Source organism: Balearica regulorum, chromosome 3 (genome assembly GCF_011004875.1).
Source record: "Balearica regulorum gibbericeps isolate bBalReg1 chromosome 3, bBalReg1.pri, whole genome shotgun sequence".
Classification (NCBI taxonomy): Eukaryota; Metazoa; Chordata; class Aves; order Gruiformes; family Gruidae; genus Balearica; species Balearica regulorum.
This window is the reverse complement of record NC_046186.1, coordinates 52,107,468-52,135,399: the sequence shown is the minus strand read 5'-3', so window position 1 is coordinate 52,135,399 and position 27,932 is coordinate 52,107,468. Positions and strand designations below refer to the sequence as shown.

General features: G+C 45.9%; 1 protein-coding gene and 1 long non-coding RNA gene across 12 annotated transcripts in view; one reads left to right on the top strand and one right to left on the bottom strand.

The window, feature by feature from the left end:
* The window catches only part of LOC142600977 (uncharacterized), a 523,379-nt gene that overhangs the window by 65,330 nt on the left and 430,117 nt on the right, over positions 1–27,932 (bottom strand). The gene's annotated exons all lie outside the window — the stretch shown is intronic.
* Positions 212–27,932, top strand: TRAF3IP2 (TRAF3 interacting protein 2). 11 transcript variants are annotated; one of them, XM_075747912.1, is made up of 12 exons: positions 226–971; positions 1,442–1,553; positions 3,722–3,853; positions 8,474–8,558; positions 8,800–9,555; positions 12,650–12,839; positions 15,106–15,281; positions 16,705–16,793; positions 18,599–18,667; positions 20,986–21,102; positions 22,253–22,327; positions 27,329–27,932. In XM_075747912.1, the coding sequence occupies exons 4-12, from the start codon at positions 8,543–8,545 to the stop codon at positions 27,473–27,475; spliced, it is 1,635 nt and encodes a 544-aa protein (XP_075604027.1). In that variant the 5' UTR covers positions 226–971; positions 1,442–1,553; positions 3,722–3,853; positions 8,474–8,542; the 3' UTR covers positions 27,476–27,932. The 11 variants fall into 11 exon arrangements, 8 of the variants coding, with proteins under 8 accessions (XP_075604027.1, XP_075604025.1, XP_075604024.1 ...); XM_075747910.1 differs by having other exon boundaries at positions 1,442–1,578; XR_012834506.1 differs by lacking the exons at positions 226–971; positions 1,442–1,553; positions 3,722–3,853 and adding exons at positions 2,620–2,924; positions 22,071–22,157; positions 24,160–24,234.

Here is a 27,932-nt window from a genome sequence, read left to right as displayed (position 1 = left end):
GCAGCCCATGGACGCCGGGAGGATGAAGAGCTGTTCACAAGTTGCAGCCAAGTCAGATTCCTCCTAGGGTTAAACTAAGAAAATGTAGGCTAAAGATCAGGAAATGCTTCTTGGCAGGGAGATGTGCTGAGTGGGGGGTCAGGAAGGCGGTGTAGGCTGGGACAGGCAGCTGTGTTCAGCGGGCGCAGGGGGGACGGCTGCTGTGGAGCCTGGCACTGCGCCCACCAAGCCTCACCGGCTTCGAACCCCAGCACACCGTCAGCGCCGGCATTTCCCCGCTTTCAGGAGCTGTGCAAATACGTAAGGGGTTCAGCTTGTAGGAAAAGTGAGTTTCTGCTCCTTGGGGGTGTAGAGAGAAACTTGGAAGTGTCTAGAAGTCTAACCTAAAAAAAAAAAAATAGATGAGAAATCCTGTTTTTGTTCTTTATATAGTTCTTACACCCATCATGTGATTATCTTCAGTAGTCTGAATCACAGTTTAGCGTTTGGCACTGGCAGTAAGCTACCGAGGACTGAGGCTGGCTTTCCCGGTGAGGCACTCCGGTTAGGAATCACACCGGGTTTCCCCCGCAGTTGTTTAGCTGCGGGGCCCAAGCAGAGGCAGCCCGGCTTCCTACGAGAGAGGGAGGGAGGGAGCGAGCCGTACGCAGGCATTTCCAGAGAGTTTTGAGCTTCAAAGTGTCACTCCCCCGCGGAGGCTCTCCCACCGCCGTGCCGTGCCGTGCCGTGCCGTGCCGACCTCTTCCACTTCCTGCTGCAGAGCCAGTTCTGCCGCTTACCTGGGAGAGGCAGGGAGGGTGTCGTAAAAAGAGGGAAAAAAAAAAAAACCAACCCAACAACCCAACACCCAACCCGCCCGGCCGGCCGAGGAAGGAGAGCCGGGCACGGCGGGAGAGCGCCGGGGTGCGCAGGAGGCACGGCAGCCCTCGCTTTCCTGGGTCGGCTCAGCGTGAGCTTCCCTCGCCGGCAAGGTAAGAAGTGTCAGAGATGCCGCCTCGCTCGGTGCCTGTTTGTAATTAGCTGGTGACCCACTTCTGGCGCTCGGGCGGGGGGGTGGGGGTGTCCCTCAAGTTGCTCTCTCGCTCCCTTTCTCCCCCTCTCTGGTGTAACGATAGCCAGAGTTTCACAGATGGTTACAACATGTTTCAGCCATTTCACTGCTGTTTTGTTGTTTGGTGGTTTGTTGTTTGGTTTTGTTGGGTTTTGTTTGATTTTTTTTTTTTTTAAATCAGGAAGGTTTGGGGGTAAACACTGGGCATGGACACGCCTGGTGTCGAAATGTTGTCCTGCCTATTTACGTAGCTGCCTGGCAATGCCTGGCAGCCAGGCCTGAGCCCGCTCCCGCCCGGCACAGCCGCGCAAGCTCAAGGTGGTTTGTTGGCCGAGGCTCTCTCCTCTCTCTCCTCACTCTCTCTCCCCTCTCTCTCTCTCTCTTCTCCAGCTGCCCCAGGGCTGCATAGGACAGGTCCACGGACCTGGTGAGGGAGAGGTGGCTGGAAAGCGTGAAGAAAACGGGATCATAGACCCCATTTGCACCATCCTCCTTGGCATTGGTATGGAAACAGTGGGAGCAAGCCGGTAGTATTTCTTTTTTAATTAGGATCAAATCAGTCGTATAAAACCTGCTCCTAAACTGATTGTTTCAGGATGTGGGTTTTGTAGGGCTAGCATTGACTGGGCAATGAGAATGGCAGATCTGGGCTTACTGGTCCTCGACCACCACCAGTGACCACCAGGCCAGAAATGCCCATTTCCTGCAAGCCCCGTGCCGGTTCAAGGCCTGGCCTGGCCACATCCGTGCTGTCTCAGGTAGGCACCGATGCTCTGCCACCACTGGACAAGGCTGTGAGCCCTGCAGCGGGCGACACCGAAGATGGGGTGCGAGGGGCGCAAGCAGCAGGGCTGGTGCCCCAGCAAGTGCTTGCCAATGCCGCCGGCTGCTGGCGAGCGTCTGCCGGTTGTGCTGCTGCCTGTGATGCCGTCAGCCTCTGAGGTCAGGCTTGCTCTTGCTGAGCACAGGCAATGGCTTGAAGCATGCTGGGCTGGTTGTTTTTTTTGTTTTTTTTTTACAGGGTTGGGTTTTCTTTTTGTCTTTCTAAGGCAGGAAACAAGGCATGTGCAATTATGGTGTTCGTGTCTGTCAGTGCCCTACACCCCCAGCAGCGGCTTTTGAAGTTTAGCAGAGGGTACACGTCTGAAAGATATATACATTTCTGCATGTTACGTGAAAGCAAGTGAGCGAGGCTGTTCTCACACCAGCTGAGGGAGACACGTCAGGTCCTCCAGGCTTCCCCACGCCTTCCCACCACCCACACACCCCACAGCCCACGTGCTGCGGAACAGGGAGAGTGGTTAGGGACAAGAAATACATCAGCTCTGTGAAATACTGGAGGTTCTCCCTTATTAGGAACCAGAGACTCCAACTTAAGGCTATAGGAAAGCAGGCTGGGGAGATTTATACCTCTTGGGGTGGTCCCCCTGTCCAGCCTCGCTCCGTGGGTCCCGATTTTGTGCCAGGATTTTTAGATGTTCCGGGGCTGTGGGATATGCCACTTTGAGGATTATTCAGTGCCTGTGGGAGTTTTATCAGCATCAGAAATGGGTGGGAAGTAATTTCTGGGAAACAAACACATTTTTAAGAATATCTACAATCATTGCAGACATTTTCATATTTCACAAACTCTAGAAAACTGGCAGGGAATGCTGCCTATAGTGAGATGCCTGTTTGGATCCTGCTTGAGTGTGTTGCACTTCTGGTTTCTTCCAACTTACCTGCCTAGCATTCCTATTACATGCATATTGACATCTACACTAAAGCAAAAAATACCGGGTCTACACTAGCCCTTGCACCATGGATTGCCCAGTGAAGCACCTTTAGTGCTGCAAAAGGAAATGTGATGTTTGCCGTGCAGGGATGGTTGGAAGTACGTTTTCCTATTCTCCTGGCCTATGTAGACTTTCATGCCGTGGCTGCAGAAAATGTGTAAGAGCGACCGTATAGTCAGTGTGGAAGAGGACCATTGTTTTCATATTCTTTTTCTGCTTTTTCCAGAAGTCGTAAAAATAAACGTTACCTGCCCTGGAGGGCTTAAAATCTGGGCTAGGAATGTGACACATTGCCTTAGTCTTCACTGTGGAGGGTACCCAAGGGAGAGGGTAAGCGTCCGTGATGACAGCAGCCAAAATTCCTCATGGTGAAGTGTGAAACTCTGGAACTTAGATTTCTTTGGCTGAGTTTATTTAGGTTATAGACCCAAAACAGTTCCCACATTTGCACTTGCTCTTCCTAAAAAGGATTTGTCTGGGGCTTTTTGAGGAAAGTTGTGTCTAGTGTTTCTGTAGAGAAAGCTGCACTTAAGGCAAGTGTACTAACACACTGCAGCTTGACTGACCCCATGCTAACAGCATTTGTTGCAATCGCAATGTACGCATCCTCACAGCAGCTTACAAATTCTGCATCCGCTTACTCCCGTGCTGCAGATGGATATCAAGCAGCACCAAGGAGCTTAAAGGATTCAAAGTACACAGGAATTATTTGGAAATGAAGACATTGCTGTCCATCCCCACCCCTTGTGATCTCATCTTTGCCTTAATTAATTTATACTGGTGCCATTTCAGAAATGCCATGACTGGTGAATAAAAAACCCTTCCCTTGTGTGTTGTGCACCAAGGGAGGTGAGGTTTCTTTCTCATCCTAATACTTTCTTTTTTAACAATGTAGACAAATACAACTTTGATCAAAAGAGCGAAGAGCTTTTCCCCCTCTCCAGAAGTGATGGGGAGCGCAGCTACGCTCGTGTTGCAGAGTCTCTCTTCTGTTTCTTCATGACAGGAGTTTTCTAATCAAAAGCAGGTACATGGTTAGTGTGTGTGTTTGGGACACTGCAGCCTGACAAGTCGTGGTGCTGGGAAACAGATGAAATACCTGATGGATTTCACAATCAGCCGCAAGAAAACTGCACAGATGAGCCCAAACCCAGCACCCTTCCTCTCCCTGGCCAACCCCTTGCCTCTGTCAGATGTTTTTTAGGGGAGTTTGCCCCTTGCTTCAAACTTGGGTGCTCAGGCCCATCTCTACTGACCCACAGAAGAATTTGTTCCCCTTCATTAGTGGTCTCCCTGCAGCTTCCCAGGAGTGGCCGTTGCCAGCAGCAGCCGGCCGTGAGCAGGAGGGCTGGGCAGCCTCTCCCGGCTCGCTGGCAGGAGCGGTGGGAGAACCTCTCCAGACGCTGGAAGCCTCACAAGGTTGCTGGGATGGGGTTTCTTCCCAGGAGCTTGGGTCACCAGGCACCCACCTGGTTATTTGCTGAATTAATGCATGTTACAGAATTGGGTGTATGAGCAGAGGAAGGAAGGGGTAGTTTAAGGAGTTCTCTTAACATTTTTTAAGAGCAGTCCAGGCCTGGCTACTCTGTCCCTTTAGGGAGGGCCTCTCCACTTTATTACAGTCAGGAATATATGCAATGACTCCAGTTGGTTATCAGTAATCTCCTGCATCTCGTAGGTGCAGGGGGGATATTAAATTCTCAAAGCTTTCTGGCAATATCATGATCTGACTTGAGGCTGCAGTGTCTTTGGAAACGAGATTGGGCACGATCTACGCTCTCCAGCAGTCTCTGTGCCAGAAAACGGATCAGGCTACAGGTTTCTGAGAGTATTTCAATATGCTGAAGCATTCCTTTATTCTAATTCTTCAGCGTGGGAGACCTAAGCAAGTGGTTTTTCTGTCCTATGCATAACCATGCTTGCAGGATAAGCTAACTAGGAATGTCAATGGAAACCTAATGGAACTCTGCGGCATGAGGCAGCATAAAATACCGGGATAATGTGCTCAGTGTTGGGTCTTTTTCCAAAATTGAGGATCTTCAGCAGAGCAGAAACAATGTCCTGAAGCACTGCTGTTGGAGGAGGATGTTTCTGAATCATCTGTAACATCTCCAGCAGCGTGGGGATTTCTCTCGGGAATTCCCATCCACATGCCATTGCCAGCATTGCTCACAAAGTGTTCAGCATGTCCTTGGGTTAATTTATCCTCGGGGCCATCTCTACAGACAGAGCTCTGCTCTTGTAACAGCTTCTCCCTACAACCAGAGCTACTGAGGGAGGAGGAGGATGAAGTCACTTTTCCTCCTTCTTAATGATGTGTTTTAACCCCAAAGCCCTCAGCCCCTCGGTGCCTCCTACCTCAGCCCCATGGGAGCAGGGGCTGTGCGTGGGTATCAAAGCTCAGCTTTCACTTCTCGGCTATCCTGCAGCAGGGTCTAAGCAAAATCGTATTAAAAAACCCCCAAAACTAGAAGCTTTTGCAGGTAAAAACACAAGTGATGGAATCAGGTCTGTCTTCTTTCTGGCTGAATTATTTTTACTCAGATATTTGGAGTAATTTTCATGTTTAGCTCATGTTACACAGGAAGGAAATAAGGCTGTCATTTAAATATTAAGTTGATTTGAGAGATAAAGAGGCGTTTATCCTTTCAGAGGGCTAAACTAATAGGAAAGACATTTTTAAGTAGTAAAAGACATTAAAAGACATTAAGAAGTAAGCCATTTGAAGAGTTTGGTAGCTGATCATTTGCAATACAGTTTAATAAAGTCTTAATATAGAATCACAGAATGGTTTGGGTTGGAAGGGACCTTAAAGATCATCTAGTTCCAACCTCTCTGCCGTGGGCAGGGACACCCTCCAAAAGGCAGAGTAAATAGACAAAATAACAAACTTGAAGAAAACAAGTCTGAATTTTTTCTGCCCGTGTTGTGCCTTTCATTAGGTTCACACAGTCTGTGTGTGATCCGTTTCACAGATAGCCAGGTGTTAGCAATGGAACTAAAAAAAACAAGACCAAAAACTTTGGAGATTGTAGCCTCCAAAGGAATTTTGTAACTTTTAAATCCTGTCTGACACCCAATCCAAAATCTACTGAAGTCAATAGAGAGATTCCCATTTACTTCACTGGGCTTTGGACTGAGTTCTCGGTTTCTCCGCAGAAATCTGTTCTTCTTGTCATGGTGCTAAGCTAAAGGCTATTGAATATAGAGGATCTGAATTCAATGTGTTTTCTAGCATTTTGATCTGACTACTTCAGAGACCACCAAAGAAGTGTCTTAGTGTATGAGGCTTTGCAAATTTGTTTCTGAAAAGCCGTGTTTGAGTGTTTGCTAAGGATTCTATCTCATGGGAGGGGTGCTCAGACAACGCTTGTGGCTGAAGTGGTGGAGCTGTACCCTGGCACCCCACAGCTGAGCGTGCACTTTGTGAACACCGGGATGAACTTTGCACAAGGAACCACTTCACTGGAGACGCTCAGTGGGGGGGAATAAGAATTTGCAATGTGATTTGTGCTGCTCAAGTGCCTGACATTCATCTTATGAGGAAATGGACAGAGATCGCCACAAGTCGAAGCACATCTGAGCAGGCACTCTGAGGCCAGATGATCTGGGGGTCAGGGTTACAAAGCTGTTGAGATGAGCAAAAGGCAGATGCCTTGCAGGGAGTTCGACACCTAACCTTCACAGGCACTTCTCTAAGCCTGGCAGGGGATCACTCGGCAGCTTTACACCTTGATTCGTGTAAATCTGACTTTGTGCTGTACCGTCCTGGTGAGTCACCACCACAGGGCAGTGACCGTTTAAACTGCCGTCTGACCGAATGTCCCAGGTAAAGGGCGCTTTGCCACCGCCGCGCAGGACAGCGCAGCACAAGTCCCTGTCATGGTCCTGTGCTGATTATGAGAGCTCGAGGTTTTGCCTTTCCCATAACATCGGTTATGACTGTCGGAGAACCATGACTCAGCAAGCAGGGCCGGCAGTGACGTGGCATAGAGGAAAAGGGATGCAAACCGCAGGGAGAGATGTGTGACGGTGGTGAGCTGACCGTGAGGGTTTCAAGCCTGGGTGCTCGTATGGGAAGGAGCTGGTTTGGCACCAGACCCAGCGCTCTCACGCAGGGGGCTGCAGCTGTCAGAGCAGCAGCGTGTTCACTGTGTTGGAGCAACTAATAGCTGCTCCGAGGACTTGCCTACATGGGAAAATTTACCAGCGTAATTATCCTACTGTAATTATCCCAGGATAACTCTCCCTGTGGACGTGCTTATTATAACATAGGATGCGTATGAATATATAGTAAATCTTCCACATAGATGGGTTTTAAGTTACACAGAGGAGGGATATTTACATTGCAGCCCGGCAGCAAAGCAGAGTTTTTATCCTACTTCCCAGCAAATGTTCCACCAAGAATTTTCTATGCCAGAGATGCTTTCAGGGGGAAATACATGTCATTTGATCTGATCAGCATGAATGTAAAGCCTCACTCCTGCCCTATAGCACGGGGCACATCATTTGCTTTCACAGAATCGCAGTGGGGGCCAGGGTAACGGTTGGGACACTGCCTCATACCTCTCTGCGATCCTGTTCAACTGTTTTTAATACTGTGGTCATTTGAATATGTTCTTCATTTGACCTTTCTGTTTGAGCTACTGTGATTGAAGTTGGGAGAAATATTTGGATCACTAGAAGCTCCTCAAACGTGTTGTGATTTTGACTTTCTTTACCAGATTCTGTATCCAAACATTGTCATTCCCGTTGCTTGAGTGCTTAGTCCATTCTATTCTGTTACCTCTCGTACTTGGAATTTTAGCTTGTCCAATGTAATAGAAGGAAAATGGCTGGGGAAATGATGAGCACCAGGCTCATTTCTCTGTACTCCACAGTAGCAGATAAAATTTGCTGGTAGCAAGCTAATCTGCACCCCTGTATAAGAGGATGAAGATGGCTGCACTTCCAAAGCCTGCTCAGCATTCAGCCATCACTGCTGCTGTCATTCTGAGTGAAGGTAGAGCAAAGGCGTCCATCATCAGGGATTGCTTGGCTGGACCGAATTTACCGACAGCAGCCCCAAAAGGAAGTGACAAGTTTGATGTTTGAGCCCAAGCCAATTCCAAAGGAAGGGGAAAAAAAATATCCAAACAGTAACTAACATCTCTAAATTGTCTTTTAATTTTCAATAATTTGAATTAACAACAGCCATATGATGACAGGCTGAATGAAGTGGTTTGATAAAATAAGCAGCAACACTTGGAAACAAGCTTTGGAGTTGAAATTACTCAGCTAGGTGTGTGGTGAAGTTTAGACTCGAGGAATCAGTGTGAAGCTATTATTAGAAGGTCCAGAGTAAAATAATTGCAAGTGATTGTATTCCCTGGAATATGCCTGAGCCAAACCTCCAAACCTAAGCAGCCTGCTCTTTTGTTAGGTGCAGAAATCACCTCTGAGACACAGTTCATGTGCTTTTCTCCCCTCCAGTCTCAGCAGGAACAGTAAGTTCCAGAAATCCCATAAAAGCGTCTGTTTTGTGCAATGTGATTTCCAGAACTCTAACTGGTATTTCTTTTCCAGTCTCTGAGACAGAGTTATTTTAGGATTATTGCTTGTGTGAAACTGTACCATGTTCACAAGAGTCCTTTTTCTTGTTTTCCAGTTTGCTGGAAAATCCTGGCCTTGCAGTAAGGCAGCTGACTCGTTTCCGGTGCCACTACAAAACTTGGAAATGGCCTCTGTGTCAGGTTAGTCCAAATTATAACTCTGTGCTAGCCACACTCCAGCTAACCCTCTGCTTTCTTGCTTTGCCAAAATTCAGCCAAACCTTTGTTGCTGTTTTCTGCCTGTATTTTTTAAAAACACAAAAATATAAAGAATACATATTGCTCTTCAGTATCCCAGCTTGCAGTCATTGAGTCATGACTGATGACAGGCATTTGTCTGTATGGCTGTCCATCTACAGTGTTTCTTTTCCCACTTTTTCAGGCACATTTGTGGGTCGAAGCATACCAGTCGAAGTGGATGAGTCCATGCCATGGTCCCCATTTCCCGAACATGTCGTGGAAAGGGCTTTGGAGCCTTCTGGAGGGGATACGGAGGATGAGGAGTCCCACAGACCGTGTGTTGCTCGAACGCCTCAGCCTGTGGCTGATCCATCATGCCACTGCAGAGCACCAGCACATCATCAGTCAGCACTGTCTGCGGAGCCGGAGAGCAGCTTATGGGCAAAATATACTGATCCTAATGGAGATGGACGCTTCTGTTCCCCTGGTGAATCAATAGCTGGAGTAGTTCCCTCCAGGATGCATCTTGTAGCTATGGACAAACCAGGCATGCAGCCAAGACCACAGCTTTCAGTTGACACCGGGCACAACTCCAGTAAATCAGAGCAGAGCTTGTCTGACGCTCCCAAGGACTTGCTGGAAGAGAGCAGCCAAGGGAGTTCATGGTCACAGCAACCCTCAGGAAACAGACCCCCAGCAGAGCTGGGGACCGTGGACACAGGGTACAATTCCCAGTCACGAGACATCATGGGCACCAGGCACCTGGAGCCTCCCTTACCGCTGGTGTCCGTGCTGAACCCCCAGGACCTCCCAGGACCACTGATCTCCAGAGAGTTTTTTGGACCTGAGCATCAGCAGTGCCCTATGTGCCAGCACTTGCCCCATCCCAACGCCTCCTCGCAAGCCCGTGGCTGCTTTGGGCACCGCTGCCTGGCAGAGCAGCACCCCCAGGGCCCATGTGAGTAGCACCGCTCACCCCGCGGGGCGGGTTCCAGGTGTATCGCAGCCATCATTCACCAAGCTGGTGATTTCCTAGTCTATTTAATGGCCATGCATGGCATGCAATTATTAACCTTTTTAGACATCTATTTGCAGTCCATTTTATATTTCCAGATTTTCAGGTTATGCAGCCGGACTCTCTGATGCAGAACCTCTGAGCCGGATGAAAAGTTAAAGAGCTCACAGTTCATCAAATGAAGGCTAATGATTTTGCCTAGAAACTAGCCTTTGTCGGTCACGCTGAGCATACACAGCCTTCTCCCTGCTGTTATTTCATATTCTAGTCATTTCCTTCCTCCTTGCATCAGTCATTCAGCAGCCTCCTCTACTGACTTAATTCCTGTTGTTTTCATGGATTTCCTTGCTCCCACTCGGATCCCCAAAGTTGAGAATTTCCTGCCAGAATCAGGATGGGAGGTTACCCTTGATCTCTGTAAATAGTATCTCCCAGCGTTATGACCAAACTCACCCATGTGTTTTATTTCTATGTGAAAAGAGCGTGACATTCATCATCCTCCTTTTTTTCTGTTGTCAGCTGAAATGAAAGCTCATTATTTAAAATGGAGCCCTCAGCTGCTGGTGATTGTATCACTGAACGCTGATGTGACTCCATCAATATGGGTGTTTTGGCTCTTGGAGACTACGACGCAGTTTACAGCCTGCTATTAATTAGTATTCCTTTACAGTCTCTGAGATTTTTATCTGTTATGAAGTGAGCTTTGAACATTCATCAGTAATATCATTGTTTTAATATAATTTATATTACATTAGACTCATGAGACCCCAACCCGTTTTGGGCTGGCTTTGTAATAAAAAGCTCTAGGCCTGTTCTGATAACCCTTTTTTTTCTTTTTAACCTTCTGTTGACTCCACAGCGTTTATATTACATCTGTTTAAGGAGTTTTGTCATTCTAGCAATGCACTATAATTAGGTATATGAAAGAGAGAGGGTATCAGAGCCTCAGTTTTCGCCTCTGTTCTTGGGACTTTCTTAAAGGGGAAGGGGCTACAGATGGACTTTCATCAGTGTCTGCTGCTGAACATTTGCAAAACGTCCTCTGGTTTTCTGTTCGTACCTTCTCCTTTCAGTTTAGCTTTAAGCAGACAAAGAGCTGGTTGCACAACACCCCTCACTATTTACCTCCATTTATCTCCTCCACACGCAGGCATGGTGAGAAGTAGGACATTTACTGAATGAGGCCATTTTGTTTTAAAGCAGGAACTCTGAAAGGCTTTCTTTAGAAAAATCACTACCATTTCAACCATATCCAGAGGGCAAAAAGAATAAAATAAACTCAGATGGCTGGAGCAGATTTGGTCAGAACCAAGAAGCTGGCAACTGTACTCCTGTTTCTCACATGCCCAGTACAGCGTAAATCACCTCCTGACAGCTCCTTGCGTTTCAGATAATTGTTGGGCAGTGGCAACCCACAACAAAGCTCTGCAGTTTGTGTGTTGCAACATGCCTCTCCCGGGGAATAGCAATTGTGCCCGTAGGCTCTAAGCTGGCTCCGGACACCTGCTATTTGCGATACAACAGCAAAACTGCTTCTGAAGTCAAAGAAATCCTCACAGCAATGCTATGTGCCCAGGGACCATTATTTCAGATATTTATATATGAGAGCTGATGGGGTGTGTGGGCACGCACACTTGGCCATGCTGTGCTTCTGAACAGCAGTGGTCGCAGCCATTAAAATACTGTAGCATCAGATAGATCCAAAGGAAGCTGGTGAAACATTAGCCTGAAAACCTGTAAACCAAAGGGAATCTCCCAGAGCCCTGCCACCTTCCCTAGAGCTGGTCATGCGGAAGAGAAGAACATACTTACTTTCAATTTTGTTCCTCCAGCCTCTTTCACCCTGTCCTATTGCAAAGAGTTAAGAGGGAGAGCAGGAAAAATCTCCTAAAACAATCTCCACAAATACGCCAACTCCCAATTTCATCAGAAATCTCTTTGCAATTGTGGGGTTGGTTCTTTTTTTTTTTTTTTTAATATTGGCTCCTGGAATTGGACTATTTCATCAAACCTTTGTTTTCTTCCTTTTTTTTCCCCCTCCCCTTTCTAAAAAAAATTTAGTCCTCATGGCTGCTAGGAAAAGGAAAAGCAGGACCTCAAAATAGCTAAAAGGATTTAAAAAAAACAGTCTGGGGAGAAGGGGGAAAGAGTGTTTGAGTACCACAGCTTTCAGAGCCAGCTCATAACACCATAATCATGCAGCACTAATAAGCCCTGCCAGGCTGGACTTTGATCTGCGCACAGCAGCTTGAAAGTGCGCAGAGCTGCTGGCTAATGAAAACTGCAAGCAGAAAGACTGGGGGAAAAAAAAAGTTTTCCCCATTTGGGAAACAAACAGCTTACATTGCTTTCTCTTTCAGTTTATGCCAACAGTTCCACTGTACATTAGTTATTCAAGAGCATTATGTGTGCGTGGCCAACAACAGTAGGTTTTTCAGAATTGCTTGAGAAAAATTGTCACTTTGGGTTTCCCCTGCAGCCTCCTGGATGGCAACAGGAGCAGCAGCAAGGCCTTAAAAGGTCACTTAGGCAGAAAATTCATACAGGGCGAAGTAACAAACCAAGAGATTATTTTTTCTCTTTTCATTTACAATAATCACAGTCTGTTTAGCCTTGGTGTTGCAAACTGATTTGTTCCAGGATTTTGCATCTGCTTTCATGAGAATGTTGGGATGATTCATTTTAGCAAGTTATTGCCAACAAGAAATTAAAATTAAAAAAAACAACCAAAAAAACACTGAGGCATGGTAAGTGTGGGGACAAAGCAGCCCTGAATGCTTCACAATGTTGTCCCAACAGCCCCACCCAGGGTGGGGATTTGAACCGTGCTGTATGTGAATGGGAAATAGGAAACTTCATACTGTAAAACATTCCTTAATCTGGCTGCTTTCAGACCAAGATACCTGCAAATGCCTCCAAACTGCTCAGTTTCCTGAGACATGAAGGAGGACGTGCCTGGAAAGGCATAAACACAAACTGAGGCAAAAATGTATTGGCTGAAATAATAGTTGCTGCCTTTATTTTCTCACTCTCCCAGATGGCAGAGCTCCTTACCAACATTTTGCGCATACATCGCAACCACTTCCTCCTGTTCCTGGACCTTGCATGAGAGTTATCCGCCCAGCCCAGCAAGTCATCCCCAATTACTCAAACCTTCGTGCTCCCAAGGCCACGGGAGACCGACCACCCCAGAGGACGTGCTCCTCCCCTGGTCCTCCTCGGTTCCCGTAAGTACGCCTCAGGGCAGGTGGGTTGTGCACCGTGGAAGCTCCTCTCATCTGATTTTGTGAGCTTTCAACCAATAATTCGGAAGCCTTGTAAATGTTAGCGTGCCAAGGCTGCAGGGGTACATGCGAGATGCTGGGTAGTTTTCTTTATTTGCTGTTTTACACCCAGCAGGGGCCTGACCTTACCCTAGAGAACTTCAAAGCCGGATACCCGATACGTTGTTGCAGCGAACCCTGAAATGCACACGTTAAGGAAGATAAATGCTTGAAGGTTAAAGGGATGAGGGGTTGAAAAATATCTCAGTTGAAACCTTAGAGCTCTCCTGCTCAAGAGCAAAGGTCAATTTGGCGGCTCACTGCAGTCTTCAGCTTTACACAGTATGAGCATGGGACGCCTCAATCATTGCTTTCCAGTGATTTCCTTCTTATCTGTTCTGTAGCCCAGAGAAAAAGGGAGAAAATCTTGTCCATCGCTGATATATCTCTCTATATCAGTTTGCAGCCTTTTCTATGATTTTTCATGTAGTAATAAAACACCACGTGTCTAGCGCTTTTCATCCAGGGCTTTTTGACTGGTTTTCAAATATTAATTTACCAGGCCTTACATCTCCTTCCTTATAAGTATGTGATTAACAGATGGGAAATACTATCCATGCAGGGTGTTCTCCAGACTCAGCTACCTGAAGACAAATTGAAGCTTCAGGTATCGAGGACATCTGAAATCAGACCGTTTTTATTTAAGTGCCGCAGTACTTTTAGAGGTGCTAGACTTACAGGCATCAGTGTTTGAAAATGTCCACTTACGTAACATGGTCTTGGCAGGAAACTGGGAGAACAGGCGGGACAAAAGCGGGCGGATGATTGAAATACCGCACTGCTCTGGCGTGTGAAAAGTTAGGGGCTGTGACAGAAAGGTGACAGCAAGGTAAGGCAGTACCTGCAGCAGAGGTAATTGCACTGAAGAGTTTGTATGAAAATGTAAAAATTCTGAGGAATAGTGGATATCCTTTGCAGTAGTAAAATTTATAAACAGACTCCTAATTTTTGGTGCATTTGTTAGATAAGGTGAAGTTTTGGGTAGAGCTGTAAATTAGCCACAGAGGAGTTTTTTGTGGCTGTTGATGAGGGACGTGTTGCTTTCCTTGGTGTTTCCTTCTGCCAAAAGAAATCCAGAATACGTGGGGTCTGTCCTGTGGCTGCGTGGCTGGTGTTTGCCTGCTGATTTCAGGAATGGCAGTTATATGGTGTTAATATTTGCCTATAGAGTATTTTGTAACAGAAAACATCTGTACCAAAATGAATAAACCAAATCTTAATGTGACAACAGAAAACATGCTGTGACCAGGCTGTCATCATTCATTTAAGGAAGGCAAAGAAGAAAAAAAAAAAGAGTGGGCTTGATTGACTAAGCATCACTGCTCTGTGGGGAAGAGCTCTCAGAGAAACCGAACACTCGTCCAACAGATTCAGCCCAGCAGACTCAAAGCACACCTCATGTAGAAATCTGCATAGGTTCCCCTTCCTATTGACCTAAACTGTAAAGCCAAAGTGTAGTAGGACAAGAACTGCTAAGCTTCCTAAAATCATTCCTTTCTTGCTGTTTGTTACAGTGGAGAAGACGTTAGGCAAGGTTATTGCAGGTCCGGAGCGCAGATACCCAACATCAGAAATCCTCATTGGTCTGCTGTTGCTGGTCAAGAAATTAACTTTGTTCTCTTTAGCAGAACTTTTGGTCTTGTCCAACACTGGAGATCTTCCAAGCTGTGCCAGAGCTGGACCTGGAGTGCCCTGTACCCCCATTTTTCCCAATCCCCACCTTGCACTGTGCCTCCTGTGCTGGACAGGACATCCTGAGAGCACCCGAGGTGCCATGGAGCACCCTTTAGATAAGGGGAAGAGGTTACCCAAGTGCCATCCTGCTCCTGTATGTGCGTAACAACATCCACACCGTGACATTATTTCTCGCTCAGAAACAACTTTTGCTTCCGCTAATTGCAAACTGAACAGCTTTCAGCTATGAGGTGCATTTACTTCCTGTGGCTAATGTTACTTCTGCAATAAACTGCATCTTGTGGTAGACTGTCACCAAGGTATCCGTTCAAAAAATGCTGTAATAGCTAAGTAGAAATGCCGAGACAAGCATTTCTACAAGAACTTTTCCTAGCTGATATGCAGATGAAGTTCTTAGTGTGTTATTAAAAGAAAAAAAGTCTAATTTTACCTGAAAAGAAATATTTTTCAAATCCTCGCTTGCTTTTCTTTGTAGAAACCAGCTCTACAACCAGCTCCCTAATGGTCAGCTTCCCCCCAAGGCATGTGGCCCAGATGAAGCATGCTGTTGTCCTTCTGACAATTTTCCATCTCCAGCTGCTGTCCCAAGACCTCTCAGTAACCCTGCAGCCAAGGGAACGCTGAGAACCAGCAATTTGCCAGAGGAGTTGCGTAAGTGGTTAGCAAATTTGTTCTGTGCAAGATTTTACAGCGCAGCCTGACAGCTTTAGGTGGGAAAGCTCCGGGGGAGAGGAGGCAGGGGGAATGACATTAAGACACAAAGACAACAAGAAAAGAAAATACTGAGTGTCATCACATCTGTAGGGTGTGAGCATTCGTGTTTGGTGGGATGGAATTAGCCTCTTGAATCCTGAAAACATAATTGTCATTAATTGCTTGTTATTTTGTTTACAAAAAGCAAATACTGTTTAGATTGGTTTCATGACTTCTTGCTAAACAGGATGTCCCTTTGAGGCAGGAGGCACTGAAGCTTACAGTAAAAGACTAATAACAAAGAAAGCCCTAGGGGTAAAGTGTTTCTGCCTGTCCCAAACCAGACAAAAATGTTGAGTCTCGACCTCAGTTTCTCCCTGACCTGGTGAGTGGAGGGGGCTGTGGGGCAGGAGCCCATGGTGAGGGCTGAGGCTGGCACAGGTGCTGGCTGAGGTGCTTCCTCTGCTGCGGCCCCTGAAATGCTTTCACCCTTCAAGTCTTATGGGAAAGTCACATTTCAGAAAACTGGCTTCCTTCTTCATGCCATGCTGGCTAGCAGGTGAGATACACCATTGCTATGAGCCCTCCACATCTCTTCTGAGGTTTTGATTTTTCCTTTATTCTTCAGTTTGTGCATCACCTTTCAAATCCAGAGAGTTGCATCTCTCTGGCCTGTAGGAGTGAGTTATGACACTGGACGCCACTGTTGGATAAACCCTACTTTATCAGTTAGTGTGTCCTAGATACAGGAATTACTGGATAAAATTGTGTCACTTGGGATAGATGCAACAGCTGGATTAGATTACCCCAACCTGCAAATCCATGATTCTTTAATTAGTGAGAAAACTCCTTCCATGATGGCAAGGGCAGCTGAAGACATTGCTGTCATCAGCCGTCCAGCCTGCCCGCACAGGGGGTTAATGCTGCTGTAAGGTGAGGCAGCATGGCGTGCGTAAGGGCTCCTCCGGCTCTCAGTCAGATCAATGAGGTCTGGCGGAAAGCTGCGCTGCTTGCAGCCGGTGTGGGTGGCACGGGCGCTGGGTGAGGGCCCAACCGCACGTACGCCAGAGGGCTGGGGAAGAAGCAGCCCTGGCAGCAGGGCAGGGCAGGCGGCAGAGCGATGTTACCCTCTCCAGCTTCCACAGGGGCACTTGCCAGCGGCAGGGCAGGAGGAGCTTAAATCTAGACCAAGGTTTCTGCATGGGGGTGTTGAGTTCAACACCAAACCACTGCGCTATCCCGCATCCGTTTTGTAAATAATCTGAAGAGATGTTGGTGGGCAGAACCCGCAGCGCAGTGGAAAAGGAAGGCTGTGAAAGTCTCACCCTCCAAATGGTGTATCTTAATCCATCGCATACTCATATGGACTCTTCTCTCCTAGGCAAGGTCTTTATAACCTATTCGGTGGACACAGCGGTAGAGGTTATGAAATTTGTGAACTTCCTGCTTGTAAATGGATTTCAAACTGCTGTAAGTATTCCTTCCAGAGAAAATTACTTTCAACCAGGAGAGAAAAGAGGATTTTTCTAAAAATGCAGAGGCAGTACTTGGTCCGTTTAAATGTTTTTCTGTTTATTATTGCATTTTGTAGGTTAAAGAAGATACAAATAAAATGAAATGGCCTTGGCTTTAAAAGTTGTAACTTAAATGATTTGCCTCTTTGTTTGCTCATATTTTAACTGAATTTTATGTTTTAAAATGTGTTTTAATAATGACCCTGGAAAATTCCATTTAGTGACACCAGATACCAGATGGGCAATAGTCTGAGGTTTTGTGAGCCATTCCATTAACATTGTCTCATATTTGAACTGTAATATCAATATTAAAAAAGGTCAATTTTCATGTTCATCCCATCCCAGCTTTTTTTTCTGCAATGCTATTACATTTTTGGTTCTTCAGATGTGAATATCTTTCTGCTAAAAAATGATCTAAAATCAGTGTTTCACACAGCTTAATGAAGCAGCCCCATCTCATGCTTTCATTTGCTTTGTTATACTTTTAAAAGGGATTCTAAAATCACTGGCCTGAAAAAATCTGGGTCCTACTGTCTAATCCCATAAGCCATCCAGATTTTCACTTAACTTCTTGTGAGTTTGCTTCATCGTAACGGCCCTCTCTGAGGGAACCATCCACAGAGGCTCTAGGATTCAGTGTTCATCAAAATCTCGATTCATATTTCCTTATTTCAAGTGCATATGCTATCCGACCCCTCAATCTTCACTCTTTGGCTTCAATTCAGGAAAGCATTTAAGCAAGTGGCTATCATTAAGCTGAATGAGACTCAGTGAGGGGGTTTGCTCACGCTTATTTATTTTCATGAATCAAAGATTTTTTCCAGAGATTGCAATTATACTTCTCTCCAGCAGTTCGGTACTATGACCAATTCATAAGAAAGCTCTGGGCACCATAGAGGTATGGAGTAGAAGGCTCATTAATAGCACCTTTGCTGGACAGGCAATTCTTGGAATATGCTGCAGAACAATATATATAGCAAAATGGCCCCAAAGCAAGGAAACAAATGTTTTCTACTTTCAAAAAGGGAAAAAGAAAGACTTGAGAGCAGAGCATGACTCAAATGTCAAAAACTTGGAGAAGTTAATATTTACTCCATTGGTCACAGTCACTGATTGCCAGTTTCTGGGCTTACTGAGCATGCAGGGAAGTGAGCAGTGCTGGTCATATTCAGTCCTATGAAGTCCTCCACCTCTGTGCTGTCGCTGAAGTCTGGGTTACCGTCTGACTTCCTACCACACACTCTGAAAATTTAGTTCAATGCAAAGCTAAAACTTGACCCTCGGTATATACCCTTGCAACTAGAAAACAGTGGACATTTGCAGCTATACAGATAGAGGAGGTGGGCAGCCATCCACCTACCTGAGGTGTTTAGAGACGCAAAAAAGCCAATTTGCAAATGTTGAATATCTAACATTTGCTGTCAGGGGTTGTTCCTTGTTCCGATGAGCAAAAATGCCTGGGAGTTGGGAGCTGGCAGGGCAGGGCGGCCGGTCGAATGGCCGGCAGAGTGGGAGCCTAGAGGTATGCCTGCAGCAGCCCCCCTCTGCCTGCCTGGGGTGCCCATCCAGCTTGACTCTGGTCTGCGGGGAAGGGAGAGAAGTTGTGCATGCACGTATGTGTGTGTGTGTGTGATGTTTCTTTCCTTAGGGAATTAGGTATGCATGTTAGGAACTAGGGAAAAGAGCAGGCGCCTTTTCAGTGCCACCAAATGGGGAGGACAGGCAAAAGGATGCTCACCACAGACTTTCGTTTTCTTGCAGATTGATATATTTGAGGACACGGTACGAGGTATTGACATCATTAAGTGGATGGAGCGCTACCTAGGTGATGTATGTAAAGGCAATTTAACCTTGTTCACGGCAGAGGTGACCTGAGGAAAATGGTTGAATTATTTTAATAGCAACAGGAGCAGAATCAAAATGCAGGACCCTACTATTGTCTTCCCTGCCCTTACAGAAATGGCAGAGGCCTTGCAGCGAGAGCATAGGCATATCTCACTTCTGCATCTTATGATCCCAAAGCTCTTTCTTTAAGAAATGAAGTGCTAATCCTGGCATTCCTGCCAAATTCCAATGCTGGCTGTTACATTCAGCCTGAAGCTGCCATTGGACAAGTTGTTCCTCCATCTCCTTTTTAAATACTGGGTTTTAGCTATGCTTGTTTAAAATAATAGCTGTGTTTCATCCCAGGCCACATAGTAGTGGCTAATGTTCATCCTGCTTCTCACCTGTAACTTTTATGTTGCTGTCTGAAAGACTGAGGGGTTCTTCTGGATAAACCATCCTGTATGTAAACTGGAAATTGGTATTCTGTTAGTCGAAAGATAGATTTGCTCTCATCACTTTGTAGGTATCTAAGCAGTAAAATAGAGATTCGTATCAGTGCCAGTGCAGTCCCCTGCAGCAGCAACTTCCTCTGAAGTTCAAAGGAGCAGTGAGTGCACGTCTCCTTTAGGATCAAGCCACGTGGTCCCATTATATCAGCACAGCTGGACACAAACATGATTCTGTCGCCAGACATGTGCCATCATGGGGTGGCTTCCTTTGATTCGTGCCTTGCTGGGTAGCCACCGGGCCTCTGACTTCGCTCTGGGCAGATCTCCACGGCTTGGGAACAGGATGACAAAGTGGTGGGCTCTCCCTGAACTGAGCAAGGAAGCTTAACCATCTGACACAGCACTACACAGGTTTCCTAAAGGTGTCCAGCAGGACACCTTAGCTCAGGTGCGCCACCACGCAGGTGTGGTACTACTGCACACAGAGCCAGCTTGGGGCCTCTGCTGTGGCAATGCAATCGTGCATTTTGGGGCTTTCGTCAGGACGAATTAGGCTTGGGCTTACCGTGCGTAATGGAGGTACTGAAACTAGAAGCCAGGGTGGATTTTCTTTTGAATATCATTATCATTTAAAATACAAACTGGCAAATGTCCCCTGGGACTCCTGTACAGTCAGTAGGAGAGACCAGTATGTGCAGAGAGCAATTCCCTGCCTCCACATGAGGATCTTTGCCTGCCTGCCTGCCTGCCCTGGAAAGGTCTGTTTTCCTCTGTTGTCTGTAGAGGCAGTTTCTAACTGCAAAACCTCTACACGTGTGAGGAAGAAGGGACTGCTTGGACACAAGCAGGGGGATGTGTATAACCGGGCATCTCTCTGCAAACCCTCAACATCTGTAAGCGCTTACATGCATGTCAGGCAAAGCAAAAGTAATTCTGGAGTATGTTAAGTCGGTGTAAGGGATAACGGCTGCTTTCCGTATTTGACCCTGTAGTGGAACAAATTCCCTTGATATCGCACAGAAGGAAAGAGTTAATTAGGTGCCAGGCTGACTATGAGCCACAGACTTGGAAGCCTCACACAGCCTGATGTGGCGGGGATAAAAGACAGGCCCTAGGTAAACACAAGTAGGAGGCTTTCATCTGCTGAGCCTCTTCACCGGCCCACCGTTAAGGAGGAGGGACGTTTCCCAGATAAGAAGGATGGCCCCTCTGTGGAAACCTGAGCTCAGTGGAGGCCTGGGATTAAACAGGTCACAGGCAGGATCCAGGCTGTCCTGGCAAGGCGAGGAGAATTGCCTTCAGTCCACTGCGGCAAGGTGGGATGGAGCTGCTAGGTACCCCTAAACCTGCCCAGGCTGCCCGCCAAAGCCCACCGCTCTGCACACCTCACCGCTAAGGTCAGCAAGAAGAGTTGTCGTTTGTGTTGCCAAGAGCCCTAGATGGAACTTCCGTAGACAACTGCCTTTAGCAGCTTTATGTAGAAAAAGCCATAGATGGTTAAATAGATGCACTTTTACATAAGCTGTTGGAAAACATTTAGGTCTGAATTTGAAGATAAAACTTTTCTGTGTATGTACATAGACACTCTACACTGATAAAAAGTAGCTTTTTATTACAGGGATTCCAACTGTAAACTGGTAGCTGCTAATATATCTCTTGACATTTAGATTTTCTATATTATGAGATCTCGAGAAATAATGAGGAGAACGAGCGTTCGAGTTCTCCTGTATTTCCTGCCAGAATGAATGAGATCCTCTCGTGTTTGCCAAGAACATAAAGATCACTTAAAACAGCAACTGGCAGATTTCCGATCTGCCTCTACCAAACATGCTGCGTTTCCCAATTTCATAAAAGTGCTTTTCTCCCTAACAGAAGACGGTGATGATAATCATAGCAATCAGTCCAAAATACAAACAGGATGTGGAAGGGGCTGAATCCCAGCTGGACAGGGATGAACACGGCTTACATACTAAATACATCCACAGGATGGTAAGCAAGGACATGCATTTGCTGTTTTACAAAGAGTCTGTCTCTTCTCAAAAGACAAATCAGTCTCCAAATGGCAGGTTCTTTGCTTTGTTTTCCCTAATCCCCATAGTTAAACACCCCCCTTTGGAATTCATTAATCCTCCCTCTCATCAGCTCCGTATGCTCATTAACATCTGCTAAGAGGTTCAAGGAAGAAAAATCCTATTAAACATGCTCATCTTATTTCTCCATATTCTTTATTGTTCAATGTTTTTTTTCCCCTCCTTCACCTTCTTCAGCCCTTGTTGTCCTGCCGTAAAGCCCTGAGCACAATCTTATCTAACAATGCCTGACCTTCCTCTGTACAAACCAGCCCCTCTTGCTTCGGCTGTCCCGTAACTGAGGTCTTTTTTGGGGCAGCAGTAAAGCTTACTGAAAGGTGGAATTGCAAAGTGAAGGCCAGAGCTGCAAAGGGGGGGCTCCCAAGGGGTCAGGGTGGCAGGGGACCAGTGGGGGTCACAGACGCCCATTCCTACAGTCAGTCACAGGATGGACATTTAGCCCAGAAGAGCCCCCAGAGCTGTGAAATTCCTCCTTTCTCCCTCAGTTCACAGTTTGCTGCCTTTCTCACCCCATAACCCATCCGATTCCCCAGTTGGATCCTGCAGTCAAACTTCTCAGAAGCTGTCGTCACCAACAGATGAGCTCTCAGCAGTACTTTGCTCTCCTTATCCCCCCCGGGGATGCCTGTGTCCAGGGGACAGGCTGCGTCACAGTTCAGACACAGAGCTGGGACACAGGGAACACGCTGGCCCCTACCTGAAATCTTTCACCCTGTTGGAGACTGAATGGGGCCTTAATCAAAGCAAGCTTTATCGGTTCTAGATGGATCTCATGGGATTTCATGCAACTAAACCCACAATTATTTCATACCACAGAACTAAATGCTCAAGAAACATTGACAGATCTTTCCTGTATCCTTTCTGTAGTAATGAAGAGTCAGATTAAGTGGCCAAACAAAATGATACCGACTCCACCAGCAATAGATCAAATCACTTAACAGAAGAGCGGTTTAAGTAAGCAACAAATGGTTTTACGCATAGGATTCAGATGCATGCAAAGAAAAATTAACACGTGGTTACAATAAATCTGGCAATTTGTTCTATTCTAGATGCAGATCGAGTTTATACAACAAGGAAGTATGAACTTCAGATTCATCCCTGTGCTTTTTCCAAATGCCAAAAAGGTAACATACATACTTCTATACTCATCGCATGGCTGAGCGCATATTAATTTGATTACAGTGCACCAGATGAAATCTTAAAACCCAAACCCTTAATTTCTTGGTTCTTAATATCCCACTAGTAATATTCCAAAGCTACATTATACATGAAAAGTTTATAGTTTTATGTACGTACAAATAAAAAACATTTCATCCACAATATAAATCAGCACATAAATATATTTCTGATGATGACTGTACAACTAAAACTCAAATTGTCTTGAGCATTGAAATAACTTAAATGGAGAGAGACAACCTATCCAGCAAGCATGCTTTTTATATTAACCCTTTTGTAATTTTGTCCAGATGTAATGCTGATGAGTGAGATGGGAGAGATTTATGACTAATGTGAAGTGAGGATCTGGAAGAGGGTGGGTTGAGAATATAAAAATAAAGAGGATAATAAATATTAAAGTACTAGGCTATTGCTTGAACTTTGATGGGCCCATCAAAGGCAAACTATAAGGTTTTTTAGGACTTGCAGTTTTGACTGCCCTCCTTATTGGTTTTGAAGATTCATTTGAGAATAAGAAATAATGCAACAGATTCCCATCTCTTCTTCCTCACTGTGAGAGAATCTCTTGGATTTTTACAAGGTCACAAAAGTTTAGCGGCTTCAGTTATAGTTGAGAAATTGCATTCTTCTCCAAATGCAGAATGGATGTATTCGTGTTCACTTTTTGTGGCTAAATGCTGTGTGCACTGTTGGGCAGCTGTCGTGTTACCCCTAGGTACAGCTGCATTTTGGAAAAGTATGGAAAGATTCCTTATATTTCTTTGGGTGCTCAAATTTTGGAACATGAGTCAAAATTTAAGCAATGATGTTATCAATGATTATAGGGCTGTGAAGTCCCACTGCAATTGTGGATTTTAGTGTAACAAAGTTCTTTATTTAGGCACGGATTTAATATAAGCTCAGAAATTTGAAAATATGTTCCTGGGTTTGTACAATATGTGAGGTCCTTTGGAATGAACGGTACCTCTGTCTGGTATTTCATGTCATTCAGCTCCCTTCCTGAATGATCTCAGCCTGGTACTTGCCTTAAGTGTGAAAAGCTGGGAGACGGCACTGGTGGGAACTGGGCAGACCAAGGGCAGGGAACTGCTCAGCATTTTCAGTCGGTCATTGCAGGCTGATCTGAGGGAAAAGGGCAGGACTGCTCTGACCTTGGGGGCTCCTTCTGCGTGAATAGACCGTACAGCCTGCAGCCACTTGGCATCTTAAGGGTTGCAGAGAGAAGCGGCACAGCAGGCACTATCGCCGCCTTTGGGCTTTGAGGCAGACACAAGAGCAATAAACTTAGGTTAATTTTGGCTGAACTTTATGTATCGGAAGACTATTTAGCATATAGCAGCGGTTCTCTCAGACAGTGATCTATAAGGAATTTCCAGGGTTGGTTTATTCAGCTGCTCCTATCAAAGCATCAGGCTCCAGGCAGCCTTCCTGCCCATCCTCTTTAGTCCACATAACCCTTCGGTTTTTCAAGAGGTGCCTTTCTCATCTAAATTATGCAGATCAGCACTTTCTATTGCCATTTAGCTTTGCTCTCTTTCTCCACACATCTCCTTGGTACATCATCTACCTTCACCTAACTAGTTAATGATAATATAACTGAGGACATTATGGGTGGAAGGAAAGCACCAGAGCCTGAACAAGTTGCAGTAATGATGAAGTCTGTGGGCAGTCAGAGGAAGCGAGGTACCTGAAAAATAACATGTATATGTACAATTGGATGACGTCAGTGGGCAAATTACTTTCATTTTGTCTTTCTTATACTGTCCTTTACGTGTTCAAGTCCTACTGTAGCTGGCAGTGGAAAAGAGCAGGGGAGCAAGGTTTGGAAGGTTTCATTTGGGGACGTGGCTATTAGGTGAGTTAATCTCATACGAAGCACATCATAAAGAATTGCTGGCATGTGAAAGTTAGTCGACCTCCAACGGGAAGAGATCTATGTGATCCAAAGAGTGTTCATTAGGAAATTAAATAATGAGGGGAAAAAACACAACACGCAGTTAAGGTGGAACTGGCATTTCCAGCTTCCTATCACAGACTGCTAAAGGAAACCCGGGTCTTGCTGGTTCAAGCCAGTCCACAGAACTGTGTCCTCCTGATCAGGTCACCCGATGACCAAAGCATTAGGCAAGCCGTGCCTGCCCCACACTGGAGGCTCCCTCTGGCAGAGCGAAGCAGCCGGAGGGGTGAGGTGAGCGGGGTTGGTGCCAGGGCAGACGGGAGAGCTCAAACCAAGCTCTGCTGACACAGGCCTGAACGCACAGCCCTGCCCTCTGCACTAATACGTTCTGCCCTCTTCCTACCAGTTTGATCCTCAAAGTTATCAAATACTTACTCTATGACATAGAGCAAATTTCATCTTGGCTTACATGTACACAGCTGAACAAAAAAAATTAAAAGGGCAGTAACCGTTCTCCCATTACTTCCACCCACAATGACAACCAGCGTCACGTGGCAAGGAAAAGCCCCGTTCTCGCTTTCTGTGCTCTCCTCCTGCATCAAAATAGCAGCTATAGTTACCCCTTACCCCTACACAGCTCCCTCAACTTAAAATTTTTGCCAGTTGATTAGTGTGCAGGTGGTTTTTTGCACCGAGTTCATTACAGAGGATATTAAAAGAAATTGGCCACAGGAGCAGTTCTGGAAGAAAGGCACAGAGCCTGTCTCTGGATGTATAATGTCTCTCTCATTATATCCCCACTTGCTGGTTTCTTACCTACTATACATTTCTCACACTAATTTCCATCTTTTCAAGCTTAACTAATGATTTCCCATGTGGACCTATACCAAATGCTTTGCTGAAGTCCAAACTGACTACTGCATTTCCTTCCTCCAAGAAATGTAGTCTCTTATCAAAGACAGAGGGCTCATTTGATAAACCCTTGCTGTATTTCGTCACATCTCCTTCTACAGCCCTTAACAAGACTTAGTAGAGAAACAAATTTTAGGTAATAAGGGTGTGCACGAGCATGCAAACATAGTTATCTTTTTTCTCCCAGTAACATTTGAATCTCTTGGCCCGTTTTGAACAGTTTTGTCAAAGGAGTAAAGTTCACAAAGATTAAAATCCATTCCTATGCAAAAAACAGACTTGCAGGTGGAAGCAAGAAATCTTATTCATGCTCCTACCAAAGCAAATGCTGCGAGACCTTACCCTTGTTGGGCAATGGGGTGTCCACCTGGTAGAGCAACATTTTAAAACCTCCACTTTGGGGAGACCATTCGCCAAAGCCTATGCCTTCTCAGTCACTGGAGAAAGCAGAAAGCCAGGTGTGATAGATCATATAATCATAGAACGGTTTGGGTTGGAAGGGACCTCAAAGATCATCTAGTTCCAACCCCCCTGCCATGGGCAGGGACACCCTCCACTAGACCACGTTGCCCAAAGCCTCATCCAACCTGGTCTTAAACACTTCCAGGGAGGGGGCATCCACAACCTCTCTGGGCAACCTGTTCCAGTACCTCACCACTCTCACAGTAAAGAATTTCTTTCTAACACCTAATCTAAATCGACCCTCCTTCAGCTTAAACCCATTACCCCTTGTCCTATCAAGGATACCTCTGCCACTCACCAAGCCGCTTGTTCAGAAGCCTGTGTGAGGGTTGGACTGATGGGTCTGTAGGTGCCTGAGTGATCTACTTCCTTCTTAGATGTAAATCCTGTAGATCTAACAAAGCGGTTGCACCAGTTAACACAAATTGCTCCCTAAGGAGTGGAAACAATGATGCCTGGTTCCCACTGCCATACAGTCCTAGGAAAAGACAGCCAATTTGAGGAGCATGAGGCTTGGGAATGACAGATTTGGACTGCAGCTAGGTTGTTTGCTGGCAGGCAGGACATGCACTGCTCATGCCAGGGCATCCTCTGGTGAGACACTAGAGCCATGGTGCATGCCAGCAGCTTTTTGCTCTGTCCTCTTGGAGCTGGCTCTGCTGGCTTCACAGGGACTGTGCTGTTCCTAAGGGGGCTCACCTTGGGGAAATACTGCCCTGCTAAATAAGAGGTCCGAGGAGCAAGTGCTGGATGCTCTTGACTGCTCATGTTGCTTACCCGCTGTCTCACTTTGGCTGTGTTCTGGTGTCTCCAACAACACCTCTCCGAAAAGAAATCTCCATCTCCACAGTGGACGTGAGCCAGTTTTGGTCAAGGATCAGTCTTTGACCCTCTTTTAATTAGTGGTATGAATACAGCCCGTCACCCCTATGCATCCAGGCTGTCCATATGGAAACCTCCCAAGGCTGTGGAGACATGGGAACATGAGGTCTGAGCAGGTTCCTCTCCATCAGCCTGCTTGTCACTGTCCAGGGCCACGGTGGTCCTATCTTCATGGGCATTAGCCAACCCCTCTGCAAGGCTGCATCTTTCCCAGATTGCAGGAAGTGGTGGAGGTTTGACCCTGAACGATCTGGAGATGCATTAGCCTCTCCTCTTGCTTAGCATCGGCCTCAGCCTCCTGCCTAGGAGGTGGCCAGGAGACACTGTCCTTGGTGAAGGAAGGTGCAAGGGGAGGAGGGAGAAGGCTACCAGGATGAGAAAGTGCTCCCATGGTCCTGCTCTTTCCCTACCGATTCTCTTCTCAAGGTTGAACATGTTGTGTGGATCCTGGTAGGGGCACTGAAATGTCTCCCTTCTTTTCTCAGTGTTTATTTTCACAAGCCTTTAGATGCCTGTCACTGAGATCAGAATCCCTTTGAAATGTGGTGAAATTAGCCAACATGATGGCAGAAAAGTAAGAGAGACAGGCAAGCTGTGAGATCACACCAAGTTCATTTATTTAGGAACCCAAATACAATTTTGAAGCCAAATTAAAATTTCTTGTTGTTACGGGAAGTGCCTAGAACAGACAAAATGAAATCTTGCTTGGCAGGCTCTGATGGAATCTGCAAGGTTCTGGTACAGATTCAGGAGGATTTATGGGATTTCGCTTTTTTTTTCTTTTCTTGTTTTTCAGGAACACGTGCCTACCTGGCTGCAGAACACTCACATTTATAACTGGCCAAAGAATAAGAAGAACATCCTTCTGCGGTTACTGAGGGAGGAGGAATACGTTGCTCCTCCAATAGGACCTTTACCAACGCTCCAGGTTGTGCCGTTATGAACGTTATTACTTAAAGTGCACGACAAGCAGTTGTTAAAGGGTTGTTCTTGGCAGGGAGCCAATGCTCTTCCAGATGGCTCTTTTTGATGACAGAAGACACTCTTTCTGCTAAAGGAATTGGTTGTCTTGGGTAACTCGGGCTCGGTTTGTTCTCTACCATGTTAAACATCTATTTCTGAAGCTGATGGGGCAGAACTCTCTTCTCTAGACTTTTAAATAAGCTGCAAATGGAAAGGATGCCCAGTTTTACTTTAACATCTGTTTTTAACATATTCCTTTATTAGTCGATATAGCAAACAAATACCAGAAATAATGTCGCAATAAGTGTAAAATAAAAATTACATCCTCCTTTTTGCTCAGGGTTTCTTTAAAGACATTCCTGCCTTGTATAGCATTACCAAACAGTTAATTTGTGTATACACTATTAAATATATTTGCCTTTTGTAAGGCAACCTTA